This window comes from Oryza sativa, chromosome 10 (genome assembly GCF_034140825.1).
Source record: "Oryza sativa Japonica Group chromosome 10, ASM3414082v1".
Classification (NCBI taxonomy): Eukaryota; Viridiplantae; Streptophyta; class Magnoliopsida; order Poales; family Poaceae; genus Oryza; species Oryza sativa.
The window spans coordinates 23460704-23478283 of record NC_089044.1 but is presented as its reverse complement, the minus strand read 5'-3'; the positions used below and the strand labels follow the sequence as shown (position 1 = coordinate 23478283).

The following is a 17580-nucleotide window of genomic DNA, read 5'->3' as shown; positions in this document are numbered from 1 at the left end:
ATTGACTCCCTCGGCGGTTTTGAAAAGCGGTTTTGCTGACGTGGCGTCTACGTGGCAGTGTTGACCTGGTCTGCTATTGACGTGGCGCTTAGGTGGCATTAGAATTAAAAATATGCATGTGGGACCCATTTGTCATTCGCATGGAAGAAAATTTTGTGGGGCCACATGTCAGTCTATCCCTTCCTCATCCTCCCCCTTTCTCTCCCTTATCTCTCTCTCCCTCCCCATTCGGCAAGCGGCAACCACAGCCATTTATGCCACTGGATGAGCGCTGCCATGGCCGTGCCTTACCGCGGTTTCGTCTCGTCCTTCTCCATTCCCAGCAATGCAACCACAACCGTCACCGCCGTTGTGCGGCCGACCTCGCGTGGTTTCGCTACCTCAACCCTCAGGGCACTGCCCACCACCGCACCACCATTCCCGACCACTCCAACCTCCAAGGTCCCTTTTGGGTGTGCAGCAAATGAAAAGGAAAACTTGATTCCTTTTCGTGAAACGATTCCGCCGCTCACACTTCTTGGTGTGCATCAATTATTCCTTTTGGGAAAACTTGACTTTTTTTTTTTAAAAAAAAAAAGAAAATCATCTGGCTGTGGAGTGTGAACATCAATGTTTTCTCCTTCCCTTTCATTTGCTGTGAATTCAATCCCCTCCTCACGAACACTCGAACACCATGAGGACTCTCTACAAGACTCGGACTCCACCGCCGCATTCTCGCATGGCTTAGCCGTATTCTCGTTTATCTCTAATGGGTCCTCCGTACACATGACCTAACCAAATTTTTCAACGAATTTTTTCCACTTTTCTGACTAGCCGATGCGTCCGTTCTTGATTCTTGTACGTATTCCTCATTCGTGCTGCATAGTGAGCAGTAGAGATTCAGACTTTTTTTTTGGGTTTGAGGATCAGAGAATTGAGGGGAGTAGAGATTGAGATCAGAGAATTCGGCGGTGACGGCAGGTCTCAGTCAGATTTGGGCGGTAGCGGAGGAGCTCCGGCGAGCTCTCTCCTAGGTGGCCGCCGTCCCCGGCGCCGTGAGGTGGCCACCACTGAGGTGGAGGCCAAAGCCGCGGTCCGCCGGCGCGCGCCGGTCGTCGTTCGCCAAAGACAACCCCCGCCGGTCGACTTCCTCCACGATGCCGACCCTATCTCGCCGAGTGCTGCCTCGCCATTGTCGACTCCTCCACTCCGGGGACCGCCACTCCAGCTAGCTCCTATGTCAGCTCCCGCCGCCGCCAGCCGCCACCACTCCGGCCCATGCCCGCCGCCGGCCGAAGGGGAGAGAGAGAAAGAAAGAGAGAAGGGAGGAAGAAGAAAGAGAGAGATGACATGTGGGGCCCATATGCTAGTAGGCCCCATAATTTTTTATGTGTGTGAATGACTAACGAGTCCCGCGTACATGTTTTTAATTCAAATGCCACCTAAGCGCCACGTCAACCCCATAGACTGGTCAATACCGCTACGTCAGCGCCACGTCAGCAAAACCGCTCTATAAAACCACCAAGGGAGTCAAATTGCACCGGTTTCAATAGTTCAGGGGTCGAGATATCCGGTTTTGCGGTTTAGGGTCATGAATTAGTCATTTTTCAGGGAGTCAAAGTGGACTTATTGCGAAAAAAAAACAATGGACAAGGCCCAAAAGCCCAAATTGCAGTGCGTGGTTGTGGTTGGCCCAAACAAGTCCTTCCCGTAATCGCGTTCGTCATCATCTATCTCCTCCACCGCCTGATCGCGCCGCCGCCGTCTCTTTTCACCTACAAAAACCCTAAGCCCAAAAATCTCCATCCCCCCCGCCCCCAGAGATCCCCCAATCCACTCGATTCGATCCAATCCGGCGAGGTACAGGATGCTGCCGGGGTCGGCGGCGCCGGCGGCTGGGAGCGGCATGTTCGTGCCAACGCAGACGGTGGGCACGGTGCTGTGCTGCATCTGCGGCGTGGCGATGCAGCCCAACCCGGCCAACATGTGCGCGCGCTGCATCCGCGCCCGCGTCGACATCACCGAGGGCGTCCCGCGCCACGCCGCCGTCGTCTACTGCCCCGACTGCACCTCCTACCTCCAGCCGCCGCGCTCCTGGCTCCGCGCCGGCCCGGAGTCCCCCGAGCTCATGCAGATCCTCCTCCGCCGCCTCAACCGCCCCCTCGCCCGCCTCCGCGTCTCCCTCTCCGCCGCCGAGTTCGTCTTCTCCGAGCCCCACTCCAAGCGCCTCCGCCTCAAGCTCCGCCTCCGCCGCGAGGTCTTCAACGCCGTCGTCCTCGAGCAGACCCACCCCGTCGAGTTCACCGTCCACGATCGCCTCTGCGATGCCTGCGCCCGCGCCCAGTCCAACCCCGACCAGTGGGTCGCCGTCGTCCAGCTCCGCCAGCACGTCCCGCACCGCCGCACCTTCCTCTACCTCGAGCAGCTCCTCCTCAAGCACGGCCAGGCCTCCCTCGCCCTCCGCGTCGCCGCCGCCCCCGGCGGCCTCGACTTCTTCTTCGGCTCCCGCTCGCACGCCGCCCGCCTCGTCGACTTCCTCGCCACCGTCGCCCCCGTCCAGACCCAGACCGCCAAGCAGCTCGTCTCCCACGACACCAAGAGCAACGTCTACAACTACAAGCACACCTTCTCCGTCGAGATCTGCCCCATCTGCCGGGAGGACCTCATCGCCCTTAGCCCTCAGGTGTCCCGCGATCTTGGAGGCCTTGGACCTATCGTCCTCTGCATCAAGGTCACCAATGCCATCGCTCTGCTTGACCCCCTCACCCTGCGTGTGCACCACCTCGAGGAAAAGAAGTACAGGGTCTACAACTTCAAGGCTGCTCTCACCAGCAAGCAGCTCGTCGAGTACATCGTGCTAGACATCGAGCACGAGTCACCAGAGATTACCATTGACGGATCTCGCTACCAGTTGGCTTATGCCCAGGTCGCCCGGGTCTCCGACTTTGGGAAAAACGACACCATGTTCACCGTGCGGACTCATCTTGGCCACCTGCTGAATCCTGGAGACCTTGCCCTTGGGTATGATCTTTATGGTGCCAACTTGAATGATGATGACATGGACACAGCTATGATGCGCCACAGTCTGCCTGAAGTCATTCTTGTTAAGAAGAGCTTCGCCAAGAGGCCACGCACACGCCGATGGAAGCTGAAGAGGCTTCCAATGGAGGAAGATGCTGTAAATAAGGCCAAGGGGGAGCTAGAGAAGAGGGCTGATGAGTATGAGGAGTTTCTCAGGGACTTGGAGCACAACTCTGATATTAGATTCCAGATTGATCTATACAAGGATGAGGACTACAGGTCGGAGATGGCATCTACTATTGGTGATGATGTTCCCACTGTGCCGATTGAGGAACTAATTGAGGACCTAAGTCTTGGTGATGATGAGGAGGAGGATGAAGGTGGGGAAGGCAACCAACATGCTGTTATGGTGGGATGAGTTAATATGTTTACCTGTGCTGTGCTTCTGCCTTCTGGTGATGGTTGCTGCCAACCGCAGATCATAGGTCTGAACTGCATCTGTTTAATCCGTATAAGTTTTGTTCTCCCCTTTACTTCTATAAGTTATAAGTTTTGTTGCTAAATTGTTTCAACTTTTGCTGTTTCTCATGATAGATGTTGTATCACCTTATCCTGTATCTGGTGTTGCAGCTTGGCTTAAATTATATTTCTCTATTCTTATTGTCTGTGATATGTTGTTTTCTTGCCATAGTGTGGCTGATCACAACATATCTTAAAATAGATGCATTGTTTGATTTCCAAAACATCTAGTTTGGTGTTTAGATTGTGCCAGATTCATATTTTTACTATATGTTTTTAGTCCCCATTATGTGGTTTGCAAGCGTGGAATATGATTGTGGATTTATGCTGAGTCATGACTAGAGAATTGTAGGTATGACCTGAAAACGTCTGCCATGTTGAGTGTCACTCCAATAAATTGATTAAAAAACTAATAAAGATAAGTGTAGTATAATATCATACCCAGGAGCCATGATGAGACAATAATGTGCATTTTTAGTGATTGCAATTCAACTGCTGCTGTTTTATCAGGCACTTCATTCAGACTATGCCTACATCGTGCAATAAGAGGTTAGATATGTAGAGTTGATGGACAGAACAGATGGTGCTCCACTAATAAGCGATGAGTACTGGTTTGGTAAAACTTTAATAAGTTAAGAATTTTACGGATCTTTTTTTTCTATTACTTTCACAAGGTGGTGCTGTTCTCAAACCTAATGACTTATAATCGTAAAAAAAAAAAACTTAGATTTTATTCAAACATTAAACTTCTGTTTACCCTTGATTTCTCCGCACTTCCATTTATCATGTAGCATAGCAGGCTGTGGACTTGTATCCAACATTTCTGTGTGAGTAGTTTCTTATGCTTCAGAATTTTTAGTTCTACCAGCCGAAAAGTTTACATATTTGTGCCATTTTGATATCTATAATTATAGTTCTACATTAGAGTCTACATAAGATAAAAGTTCCACTGAGCTAAGGCATAGGGAATGAACGTGCACTTGTCTATTATTGACATGGTGAATTGAGTCATATAAAATTCACCACCCATGCCCCTGTGCCTCTTGTATTTTGGAACTGTGGATTGTTTCATTCAGTTCTCTGGAATGAATTGACCCAACAGGGTGCACTGTATGTTTTTTGCTCCTATTCATTGCCTCTTATTTATTTACTTATGGTGTAGTTTTATTAGTTTCAATAGTACCAGTAGATGATTCAAGTTGGAATGAAACTTGCTCAGCATGAAATCCTATTTTTCTGTGATTGTGAAATTAGAAATGTTGCTTGGTGATAGGTGTACATCCGTTCCAGTCGGGCCATATTCTGTATATTCCAAGTTTTGTGTAGTACTATATATTTTAGCGTGTAAGAACTAGTAATGGGCCCTTTTTTATGTCATGCACAAATGCATTTGTTTACTTTGAGCTTTTGTCAATAATATACATGCGTGGTTGGTGTGGTCCGATTAACAATCATCTGTGTTTGAGCTCAAAGGTATGATCTCTCGGAAAGCAGAGTTTACAAATATATATAGAGCTGCGCATGCTTAGCTTTGAGTTTCCTGCCTTCCTGGGCCTGATTTGTTGGCCTTGCGCGGGAGTGGTACGTGACTTGGAGCACACAAACAAATTGAAAGCTTTGCTGCTTCTTTCTTGTGATAAAATTCATTTTTTTTTGTGTCAAAGTTTACATTTTGGTGTGGTGTGGAGAAACCCTTGCCATTTGGCATTGCGTATGACTAACCCTGATGTGAAGAGAAGTTTTCGTTTCAAAATTTGGAAACATGTTTGTTGCAAGTTTTGATCTGATTACTAGTACTAGTACTCGTGCTTTACAAAAGTAGGAGTATTGGATAGACCATTGAATTCCTGTAGCAGAGTCTATTCTGAAATCCTGGAATCTGGACATGGTGCTTGCCGGTTCATTTCATGTGGACGCCATATCGTCCTGCATCCGAAAATGGTTTGCTTCGTAGGATCGTTATTTTGCTTGTTAGTGTGTCGTCCACTGGCTTTAACGCACCTTTTGTGAATTGTGATGATTCACTTTTGGAGTACGAAAAGTCCCATCATTCAGCTAATATCTACATCCATCATTCAGTTTAGGTACTAGTAGTGACTCGTAAACAATTGTCGCAGCAAAATGGAAATTGATACCAAACTAATTTTCTCATTTATGCCGTCGTTACATTGTTCTTCCAACAAGTATTAATCCGTGTTATATACTCCAGTCACGGACTTGCTACATGAACGAAAAGCAGCAGCCGGGCGATGATAGATTACATCACGGCTGACGTGTACTTTGTCCGGGAGACGAGTAGAAAAGGACAAGTTGTATTTCTTCATCTTTCTTTGGCTCGTGCCCTACAGTACTCCGCGGCTGCCTGCCAACCCGGTAATCGCAGAGGCAGGTCATCGTCGGATTTGATCTTGACGGCTGACCCGTCCCGCCGGCGGTAGCTGCAGCCAGTGCCTCGCCCCCCTTCCATATAACACCAACCTCCTCCGCGATCGCAATCGCCACCAACCCCATCGAGAAGCAGACGCCACCACCGCGATTCGAATCGCCGCCGTCTCAAACTCAAAACTCACAGGTAAGTTCCCCTCGCATTGCTTCGATCTTGCCTGCCCTCGATCCCTCATTCGATCTGTCGCTTTGAATCAAGATTTTTTTGATCGCATTTTCATCAGATCGATCAGATCATGGGGGACGTGGTCAAGGACCTGGTGGCGGGCACCGTCGGGGGAGCGGCCAACCTCATCGTCGGCCACCCCTTCGACACCATCAAGGTCAAGCTCCAGAGCCAGCCCACCCCTGCCCCCGGCCAATTCCCCAAGTACGCCGGCGCCGTCGACGCCGTCAAGCAGACCATCGCCACCGAGGGCCCCAGGGGCCTCTACAAGGGGATGGGTGCGCCGCTCGCCACCGTCGCCGCCTTCAACGCCCTCCTCTTCACCGTCAGGGGCCAGATGGAGGCCCTGCTGCGCTCCGAGCCCGGCCAGCCTCTCACGGTCAACCAGCAGGTCGTCGCCGGTGCGGGTGCTGGTGTTGCCGTCTCCTTCCTCGCTTGCCCAACTGAGCTCATCAAGTGCAGGTAGCTTTTACTCACCATTGCGTGCTAAATTCCTTTCATCTGGTGGTGACTGCACTGTTCATTTTCACTCTGAGGGTGCCTGAGCTTTGCATCATCGTCTGTACAATAGATCAATAGGAATCCCCTGGTAATGAGCTTCTCTGAAATTGCCCTTTCCTGCACATATCATTCTTCACCATCAGCCATGTTACTGCGATACACTCGTTCAAGTGCATTTCACATTTTCGTTACTGCTTGTCACTTCCACTGCATTGTGGCTTTTTTTACTCACGCCACTAAAAGTTAATCTGTGGACTTATTTTTTCCTATTGAGACCACAGCGCTCTAGATCAAATAATTCCAGACCAAGTTTCCCGATAAAATTGACCTTTTTACCTGAAACAGGTCTGTTCAGTGCAGACTTGCAGTGCTCCCCCCCCCCCCCCCCCCCTCCCTTCAGCAGCGAGCGATACACTTCTGCAGTGTGCATATTCAAAGGGAATAAAGACCCTTGTGCTTTATATGCTCTTTTGTAGGTTTCTTGTGTTTTCTGATTTCTACTTGATAGGGATATATGAGTTTTGCGCCTCAGTTCTCCAGAGAAAATGACACCACACCCTTCCTGTTGAACAACCATATACATATGTTAAATGCTGTAAAATCAAATCAATGTTGTGAACTGCCGCAGTGCAGTAACTTATTTAGGTTGCGAGTCGTCGTAAACTTGTGCAGTAGGCTCATTCAAACACTGATCCTTGTGCTTTATAGGTTTTTTTAAGTGTTCTTATGTTTTGTGATATCTCCTTGGAAGGGAGATGTAAAACAACAAATTGAATAATTTAACAGTCAAAAACATGCCTTTTACTCCTATTCTATCTTGTGTATGTCCTTGAAAGGGATATATGAGTTTTGAGTCTCAATTCTCTAGACAAATGACATCAGACTGCGTTTTCTGAACAACTGTCCTTTTTATCACAAGCATACTTCTAAATATGTTAAGAACCATAGATGGTTGCTCTATCAAATCAATATTGTGAGCTGTTGCAACACAATACTTATTTCGGTTACAAGTCGTCATACAGTTGTGCAGTCGGCACATTCAAAAACCATATCATGTGTATTTTATTTGCTTTTAAGTGCAGCTCTTATGTTTTTTGATATCTCCTACCTGAAGAATTTTATAACAGTAAAAAACATCAGTTTACTCATATTCCAATTTGCTTTACCCATTTGCAGGTTGCAGGCCCAGAGTGCTTTAGCCGAGGCAGCTGCTGCTTCTGGCGTAGCCCTACCCAAAGGACCAATTGATGTGGCAAAGCACGTCGTCAGGGAAGCCGGCATGAAGGGTTTGTTCAAGGGCCTTGTCCCTACAATGGGCCGCGAGGTTCCTGGCAATGCCGTGATGTTTGGTGTGTATGAAGGCACCAAGCAGTACCTCGCCGGTGGTCAGGACACATCAAACCTCGGCAGGGGCTCTCTCATCCTATCCGGAGGCCTTGCTGGGGCGGTGTTCTGGCTCTCGGTTTACCCTACCGACGTCGTGAAGAGCGTGATTCAGGTGGATGACTACAAGAAGCCAAGGTACTCAGGGTCAGTCGACGCTTTCAAGAAGATTCTCGCGGCCGATGGAGTGAAGGGCTTGTACAAGGGGTTTGGACCTGCCATGGCTCGTAGTGTCCCGGCCAATGCTGCGACATTCCTGGCGTATGAGATTACAAGATCGGCTCTAGGCTGATTGATTGCTGGTTCCAATGGCCATTTCTATCTCTTATCATGGTTGAAACAACAACCAGGCTGTGCAGTTGAGGGGGGGAAAAAGCAGCAGTAGCAGTTCCAATCCTGTTTTGCAAGTTTATTTCATCTGCAACATTGTGATTCAAAACATTGAAGTATGGAAGATGCAACAGCGAGCAAGATCGCTGGCTCTGCATTTTTTGTCTGCCTGTATGTATAATAATATAAGCCTAACATGTGTGGGGTGTGGGTGTGGAGTGAGTGTAGCTGAAAGAAACTCGTCGTCTTGTCGGAATGGTTGGCCTGGAGTGGATTGGCCATCTGACGGCGATCCCATGGTGAGGGGAGTGAGTGATGCTGTCTGTGATGGCGATTGGGGGTGCGTTTGGTGAGTGAGTGAGTGAGTGGCCCTGGTGTTGCTTGCCCTCTTGGCATCCGAATCACCTCTCCTCTTCTTCTTGGTCTGAATTTTTTTGATTCCCTCTCAACTAGCATCTTTTTAATTGGCTGCTATTGCCACAGCCCTTGTATTTTAGTACTGAGACCTGGGGCTCTAGTTGTTTTGAGCCAGTTGAGCTGCTGCAGCTTTGGGTGAGGTGGAGGTAGGAGGCGGCGGCCGCTCCCATCCTTCCTTCACCTCCATCTATCTCCAAGCTCGATCTTCTGCTGAATAGTAATTTATATTTCTTCTTCCTTGTATAATTTCAGCTTCATGTTTATCAGTTGGGTCGATGATGCATTGGCAGAAATCTGTGTTTCATGTTCTTCTTCAGTTGTTATGTTTGACTAGCAAATTGGACTGCAGATCTTCAGATTTGTGGGGGGTGGTAATTCTAGCTTATCATCTGATCTGACGTAGAATCTGAATGCCTGTGTGGTGGTATTTCTTTCGCTGAATCCTGTAAAAAATGTCGGATTTTTGCTGAATGATAAACGAAACAGATGCAAAGATTCATGCAGTGGAGTGGAGAAGAGAAGGAATAAGGAGAAGCCTTGAACTGACTTGCAATGGTGATGAACTAACTAATTGACTGCAGGAGAGGAGATGGGTGACGTGGCCAAGGACCTGACGGCCGGCACGGTGGGCGGGGCGGCGCAGCTGGTCGTGGGGCACCCCTTCGACACCATCAAGGTGAAGCTGCAGAGCCAGCCGACGCCGCCGCCGGGGCAGCCGCCCAAGTTCGCCGGCGCCATGGACGCCGTCAAGCAGACGCTGGCGGCCGAGGGGCCGAGGGGCCTGTACAAGGGGATGGGGGCGCCGCTCGCCACCGTCGCCGCCTTCAACGCCCTCCTCTTCACCGTCAGGGGCCAGATGGAGGCCGTGCTGCGCTCCGAGCCCGGCGCGCCGCTCACCGTCAGCCAGCAGGTCGTTGCCGGCGCCGGCGCCGGAGTCGCCGTCTCGTTCCTGGCCTGTCCCACTGAGCTCATCAAGTGCAGGTTCGTTTTCTTCTCTCCTGAGGAATCTGTCTACAAGAAAGAAATGGTGCCTGACTGACTAACTGCAAACGTGCTGCCTAATTAACCATCCCAAATTGAATTAGCCTAGCGTTTCCGCAATTGTTATGTGCTAGTATATATATCAATGTGAAATGACAATAAAGTTTCTCATCAGTCAATAATATTCAGTTTTCTTTCAGCAAACGAAACAAAGAGAAGATATTGTTGAGTGCATATTTGTTTTCTGAAAAATTGGAGTGTTGACTTCATAAAACAGAGTGTAATATCTTTAAGCAGAGAGCGGAATAAGCATCTTCTTTTTACCATGTCTACTCCCGTCTCCATGCAATGTTTGCAACAGGAATGCTGCATTCGTTCATCGATGATAGTCTGATTATCTGATAGACCAAACCCCTTAATGCTTCCTACTAGTTCCTAGTAGTGATCATTACTCAATATTTGTTCTCACTTTTTTTAAAAAAAAAAATCCATCATTACTCAATATTTGAACAAACAATTGCGTCAGTACATTACTGTACACTTACAGATTGAGCTCCATAATCTGCTGTTACTGCATTATAGAGTAGTACCATGTATCGAATCTGCATCTTGTGCTGCCATTCTCAATGTACACCTCTTGCTCTTGGCATCACAATGCACTAAAAGTGCAGAAACATACGAGTTACGGGTGAATCCAATCATCTTGTACTGACACTTAGCTGGTTGGTTTGTTGTGGTGTCAGGTTGCAAGCCCAGAGCGCGTTGGCGTCCGCTGCTCCTGCCGCCGCCGCCGCTGCCGCCTCTCCCGTCGGCGGAGGCGCGGCCACGGCGACGGCGAGCGTGGCGGCGGTGAAGTACGGCGGGCCGGTGGACGTGGCGAAGCAGGTGCTGAGGTCGGAGGGCGGCGTGGGGGGGCTGTTCAAGGGGCTGGGGCCGACGCTGGCGCGGGAGGTGCCGGGGAACGCGCTCATGTTCGGCGTGTACGAGGCGATCAAGCAGTACCTCGCCGGCGGGCAGGACACGTCGTCGCTGGGGCGGGGGTCGCTGGTGGTGGCCGGGGGCCTCGCCGGCGCCTCCTTCTGGGGGTCGGTGTACCCGACGGACGTGGTGAAGAGCGTCATCCAGGTGGACGACTACAAGAACCCCAAGTACTCCGGCTCCATGGACGCCTTCAGGAAGATCCTCGCCGCCGACGGCGTCAAGGGCCTCTACAAGGGCTTCGGCCCGGCCATGGCGCGCAGTGTCCCCGCCAACGCCGCCTGCTTCTTGGCCTACGAGGTCACTCGCTCTGCACTAGGCTGAACTCATGTATCATTACATCCTCCTCCTTCTTGACCCTTAATTTTCTTCTTCTGATTCTGATTCTGATTCTTGCTGTCATCCATCTCATCTGTGGATGTAAGAACAGTGTAATTCTGTACACACAAATACTATCTTTATAAAAATTTCCTAGATCACACAAACTCTCTGGTTTAGTGGACTTGTTCCGTTGGTGAATTGTTGATGGTGAGCTAAGCATGGTAATTCTGTGATGCTGTTCGGATGAATCGAAAGGGAAAAGGGGTCTGCGGAGCCGCATGCACATATATACTCCCTCTATGTATATCCAGATTACAGTATTAGGTTGTTTTCTTTTGAACGGAGGGAGTACATACCAGCGGATTATATAAACTAGGCAGTGCCGTAGTAATTAACCATCGCCATCGCCATCGAGCTCGTATATATCGTCGTCACTCTAGTACCTGTATTACGTACTCCCTCCATACTCATAAAGAAAGTCATTTAGAACAATGTTTAAGTCAAACCTTAAGAATATAAATCATGAATAACTCTTAAATTGTTGAGTTTGAAAATGTAAAGATTATATGAGTAGATTTGTTTTGAAAAATAATTTCATAAAAGTATACATGATTACATGTATCACTTTTCAATAAATATTTTTATAGAAACAAGAAGTCAAAGTTGTGTAGTTGTTTAAAATAACTTTCTTTACGAGGAAGAAGGGAGTACGATCGATGAATGGAAGCTAAAGCTCAAACAACAATTTATCGTCCCATGAAAGACTGACTCTCTCTCTTTTGTGGACTTTCTTTTGCGTTGGTACTTGGTAAGGATGCCGCTCACGCATGCAGGGCCATAAATTGTTTGGAGATGACTAAAAACCGTGGTTGGCTAGTTAATTCAACTCTTGTTGATGCAGTTCTCACGAATCCAAACGGAAAGGGACGCTTAACGGCTTAAGTTGACATCTCATCAGAGGCAGGCAGCTGGCTCTGCTTTCGTCAGGTACCACTTAAAAGATAATATATATTTTCATTTAATTAATCTAGCAAGACAGGATGGGGTGGTGGCGCAGTTGGCTAGCGCGTAGGTCTCATAGCTAAAGCGAGTGATCCTGAGGTCGAGAGTTCGAGCCTCTCTCACCCCAACTTTTTTTCCGCTTATTTTTTTTTGCAACTCCTTAATCCTTCTGTGACACAAATTACATTTTTATTTTCCTTTTCTCCAACTTCTTAATCCTTTTATGATAAAAATTAATTCCACTTAATTTGGAAATCCTTCTGTGACACAAATTACATTTTTGTTTTCCTTTTCTGCAACTTCTTAATCCTTTTCTGATAAAAAAATATTGGCCAGTTTGAGATTGGTATTAGACCATTCCCAATAGCCATGATCCGAAACTGAACCAGAACTTCCAGGTTAATAGGGAAGAAGTTTGATCGGAATAAATATAAATTCTTTTCTTATTTCTATTTTATGATTGACCAATATAAACATCAACAACTTCAAATTGGACTCGTTTCCCCTCAACAAATAAAGGCTTGGGCTAACAAAACACTACCTAATGGAGAAGTCGTTGGCGAAGTCACAAGGCACTCCACTTTTCATTATAAAACCGATAAACCAGAAAAAGATGGATTATTTTGCGAAAGAATCTTTGGACCCATAAAAAGCAGAATTTGTGCTTGTGGAAATTCTCGAGCGAGCGGAGCTGAAAACGAAGACGAAAGATTTTACCAAAAATGCGGAGTAGAATTTGTTGATTCTCGGATACAAAGATATCAAATGGGATACATCAAACTCGCATGTCCCGTGACTCATGTGTGGTATTTAAAAGGTCTTCCTAGTTATATCGCGAATCTTTTAGATAAACCCCTTAAGAAATTGGAGGGGCTAGTATATGGCGATTTCTCTTTTGCTAGGCCCAGTGCTAAAAAACCAACTTTCTTACGATTACAAGGTTTATTCGAGGATGAAATTTCATCCTGTAACCATAGCATTTCCCCCTTTTTTTCTACCCCAGGCTTTACAACATTTCGAATTCGGGAAATTGCGACAGGAGCAGGTGCTATTAGAGAACAATTAGCAGATTTGGATTTGCGAATTATTTTAGAGAATTCCTCGGTCGAATGGAAGGAATTAGAAGACGAGGGGTATAGTGGAGATGAATGGGAAGATAGAAAAAGACGAATAAGAAAAGTTTTTTTTGATTAGACGCATGCAATTGGCGAAACATTTTATTCAAACAAATGTAGAACCAGAATGGATGGTTTTGTGCTTATTACCAGTTCTTCCTCCCGAATTAAGAGCGGAACGAAAAGGATTTTCCCTGAGATGGTAAATGAAAACGATTAGCCCCATACGAGGTTTGGGAATAAGTGATGAGCAAGGAATATACGTCTTTCTGCTAAAGAGGATCTATTAAACTCATAATTCATTAGATCTTTGTTATCAATGTCAACTAGGTATCATAAGTAAACGGATCCCGGTTGTTCAATCCTTTGATAACCAAGGTCATTCTTTGCTAAAGAGAAATGATCACTATGAGTCAGACTCAATAGAATTGGATCCATTCCAAATAGCGAGAATTAGGATTCTGGATCCCTCTCAATCTCTCTTTCAATTCGAGGATCCAGAGAGGTGTTTTCATAGTCATCTCCGAATATTTGCCATCTCCGAATATTTTCGATTTCATTTTTCTATGATATGTCTTTCTATATGAAAATTGGTTATTTACGATGTACGATGATCCCTGTTAAGCATCCATGGCTAAATGGTTAAAGCGCCCAACTCATAATTGGTAAATTTGCGGGTTCAATTCCTGCTGGATGCACGTGAACCGGAACGTTCCATAAGTCTATTGGAACTGGCTCTCTATCCATGGAATCTCATCCATCATCCATACATAACGAATTGGTATGGTATATTCATACCATAACATAAGAACAATAAGAACTCGAATTCTTATCGATACTGGAACTCAGAGCATAGGAGAGAAAGTCGATTTATGGATGGAATCAAATACGCAGTATTTACAGAAAAAAGTCTTCGTTTATTGGGAAAGAATCAATATACTTTTAATGTCGAATCGGGATTCACTAAGACTGAAATAAAGCATTGGGTCGAACTCTTCTTTGGTGTTAAGGTAGTAGCTGTGAATAGCCATCGACTGCCCGGAAAGGGTAGAAGAATGGGCCCTATTCTAGGACATACAATGCATTACAGACGTATGATCATTACCCTTCAACCGGGTTATTCTATTCCACTTCTAGATAGAGAAAAAAACTAAAGGAGAATACTTAATAATACGGCGAAACATTTATACAAAACACCTATCCCGAGCACACGCAAGGGAACCATAGATAGGCAAGTGAAATCCAATCCACGAAATAATTTGATCCATGGACGGCACCGTTGTGGTAAAGGTCGTAATTCCAGAGGAATCATTACCGCAAGGCATAGAGGGGGAGGTCATAAGCGCCTATACCGTAAAATCGATTTTCGACGGAATCAAAAAGACATATCTGGTAGAATCGTAACCATAGAATACGACCCTAATCGAAATGCGTACATTTGTCTCATACACTATGGGGATGGTGAGAAGGGATATATTTTACATCCCAGAGGGGCTATAATTGGAGATACTATTGTTTCTGGTACAAAAGTTCCTATATCAATGGGAAATGCCCTACCTTTGAGTGCGGTTTGAACTATTGATTTACGTAATTGGAAGTAACCAATTAGGTTTACGACGAAACCTAGAAATCGATCACTGATTCAATTTGACTACCTCTACAGGATAGACCTCAACAGAAAACTGTTGAGTAACGGCAGCAAGTGATTGAGTTCAGGAGTTCCTCATAGAAAATTATTGACTCTAGAGATATGGTAATATGGAGAAGACAAAATTGTTTGAAGCACGCACAGAACCGGAAGCGCCCCTTGTTTCAAAGAGAGGAGGACGGGTTATTCACATTTAATTTGATGGTCAGAGGCGAATTGAAAGCTAAGCAGTGGTAATTAAGACCCCCGGGGGAAAATAGGGATGTCTCCTACGTTACCCATAATATGTAGAAGTATCGACGTAATTTCATAGAGTCATTCGATCTGAATGCTACATGAAGAACATAAGCCAGATGACGGAACGCGGAGACCTAGAATGTAGAAGATCATAACATGAGCGATTCGGCATATTTGGATTACTTTCCTATATATCCACTCATGTGGTACTTCATCATACGATTCATATAAGATCCATCTGTCTAGAGATCGTCATATTCATCTAGAAAGCCGTATGCTTTGGAAGAAGCTTGTACAGTTTGGGAAGGGGTTTTTTGAGAGAAAAGAAGAATCTACTTCAACCGATATGCCCTTAGGCACGGCCATACATAACATAGAAATCACACGTGGAAGTTCGAGCCTCTCTCACCCCAACTTTTTTTCCGCTTAATTTTTTTGCAACTCCTTAATCCTTCTGTGACACAAATTACATTTTTATTTTCCTTTTCTCCAACTTCTTAATCCTTTTATGATAAAAATTAATTCCACTTAATTTGGAAATCCTTCTGTGACACAAATTACATTTTTGTTTTCCTTTTCTGCAACTTCTTAATCCTTTTCTGATAAAAAATATTGGCCAGTTTGAGATTGGTATTGAACTGCTCCGATTTGAGAATTAAGTTTGGTATCGAGCTGTTCCCTGCGAAATCACCGTGGCAGGAGTGTTAGGGCCCTATCAATGATATATGCATGCATGCATGTAACCTGAATATGCTGGGATAACTGAAGCCATGCATGAGTTGTCAAAGGTCGAACCGGTTGTCTATTCAGTGCGATCGATCGTTTGTTGGCCATTGGCTTAGAAAGGAGTTTCAGCTACACATTTTTGCACTTCATCATCTTGCAACTTGCAATCATCCACTCAAAAAAAAACGTACATAAGCATAGTTCCCCACCAATGTTTGCATCCCCAATAATCATTATGCCTTTCTCCCACTACTACTTCCACTCCTACTTCAGAACTAACCTCTGAATAATCTGAACATCCGACCTAGTACTCAACTACTGAGAGATTGCACGTGCGTCGGATACTCAGAGATTGCTTTGCTTGCATTGTAATCTCTTTCCTTGATGCAAATTGTTTTTGTTAGGCCCTCTTTATTTATGCTTAGGTTTATTGGCTTAAACTTTTAAGTCAGTTTATTGGTTTATATGATTTATAAGCCGGTGGATTTAATGTCCTAAGTTTAGTGGTGAAGTCATACATCTACCTCATATAAGCCAAAAAAAAAAACTTCTCCAACCTAGCTTTTGGCTTAATAGTGTTTGAGTGTCTTATGGCTTCAAAAAAAGCCAAACGAATAAGTTGCTTGTTTGTTTATGCTTAGATTTTTTAGCTTATAAGTTAGCTTATAAGCCTAAACAAAGAGGGCCTTAAAACAGAGGTGGAACTTTGTTCTATTTTTATATTTAGAATAAGAGAATTAACCTAATTTATAAGAAAAATCAGGCAACCATTTGATGCAAATTGTTGATGGTCTCACAACATGTAATGGCCAATGGGACATGGGGCTTAATTTGAAACATAATTGTTGTTACATATTATCTGCTTGATTATACAGACAAAATAAATATTTTTATAGATTATAAATAAACTTAACAAGTAGTAACTTATAGCAAGCTATAGTAGAAGATTTTTGTTTTCGAGAAAGAAAACAATCGGTTCCAATAATTAAGGCTAAGATGAGTGAGCTAGCTCATCTGGCTGTCACTGGCTGAGCTGAAACTGAGGCCCAGGAGAGCAGGGAGTCTTTTCTGGCTTTGATAGACAGTGCCATGTGAGGGTGCAACCGCCTCCTATCCTACTCCCCTTTAATACCCTTCCCTTATCTTCTCTACCACCACAGCCGCGGACACGACTCTTCTGCGATAGCCGCATACTCCATCCGTCAAAAAAAAAATAATCTAGACAAAGATTTAACCTCACTTAGGACAATAAATCTGGACAACCTTATATCCAGATTCATTGTCTTAAATAGTGTCACACCACCTAGGTTGTCTTTTTTTAGATGGAGGGAGTATGTAGTAAGAGTCACTGACATATGAACCCTAGAACGAGGGAGGCTCACATATTAGTCTGCACTACTGCAGTTGCCTAATATAAATCACCATGCCTAAATGTTAACAAAAAACATACTTCTTTTGTAAATCACCATACCTAATGCTGCTTTCATTGACTAATGAAACTGCCATGAGTTTTGATCAGCTTGCTAGCTGCAATGCTGCATTGTTCATTCGGAGTGCACATCCTTTTTTGGAATCTCAGACAAGAAGTTGGCATCAATCGAATCGCTGTGAAAAGAAATGTACTGTTCGCCATTGGCTTTGACTGTAGCTGCGGTCGCAACGCAATGTTATGCGCTGACGTGGATGAAAGCACAAGGAATCTGGTGAGAGAGGCGATGTATCGATTCGATTATGAAAGGAAATAAGACGAATGGAGATGCAGAGATTAGTCTTTTCAGTGATGCCATATCGCTAATGAAGAAGCAATGGGA

The 17580-nt window shown here is 45.6% G+C and overlaps 3 protein-coding genes and 1 non-coding gene across 5 annotated transcripts; all 4 read left to right on the top strand.

Annotated features, from left to right (window-relative positions):
• The first annotated feature begins 1792 nt into the window (after positions 1–1792).
• LOC4349477 (uncharacterized) lies at positions 1793–3654 on the top strand. The gene has a single exon (XM_015758695.3). The coding sequence runs from the start codon at positions 1847–1849 to the stop codon at positions 3416–3418; it is 1572 nt and encodes a 523-aa protein (XP_015614181.1). The 5' UTR covers positions 1793–1846; the 3' UTR covers positions 3419–3654.
• Positions 3655–6016: 2362 nt separating this feature from the next.
• Positions 6017–8510, top strand: LOC4349476 (mitochondrial carnitine/acylcarnitine carrier-like protein). Its single transcript, XM_015758698.3, has 3 exons — positions 6017–6091; positions 6189–6592; positions 7808–8510. Exons 2-3 carry the CDS (start codon positions 6201–6203, stop codon positions 8304–8306), a joined length of 891 nt encoding a protein of 296 aa, XP_015614184.1. The 5' UTR covers positions 6017–6091; positions 6189–6200; the 3' UTR covers positions 8307–8510.
• Positions 8511–8864: 354 nt separating this feature from the next.
• On the top strand, positions 8865–11205 carry LOC4349475 (mitochondrial carnitine/acylcarnitine carrier-like protein). Of its 2 annotated transcripts, none has more exons than XM_015758696.3 (3): positions 8865–8978; positions 9343–9742; positions 10486–11205. In XM_015758696.3, the coding sequence occupies exons 2-3, from the start codon at positions 9351–9353 to the stop codon at positions 11042–11044; spliced, it is 951 nt and encodes a 316-aa protein (XP_015614182.1). In that variant the 5' UTR covers positions 8865–8978; positions 9343–9350; the 3' UTR covers positions 11045–11205. The 2 variants fall into 2 exon arrangements, with proteins under 2 accessions (XP_015614182.1, XP_015614183.1); XM_015758697.3 differs by having other exon boundaries at positions 9248–9742.
• Positions 11206–12083: 878 nt separating this feature from the next.
• TRNAM-CAU (transfer RNA methionine (anticodon CAU)) lies at positions 12084–12170 on the top strand. Its single transcript is given in 2 exon segments — positions 12084–12121; positions 12135–12170. It is a non-coding gene; the product is annotated as a tRNA-Met (tRNA).
• Positions 12171–17580: the final 5410 nt, after the last annotated feature.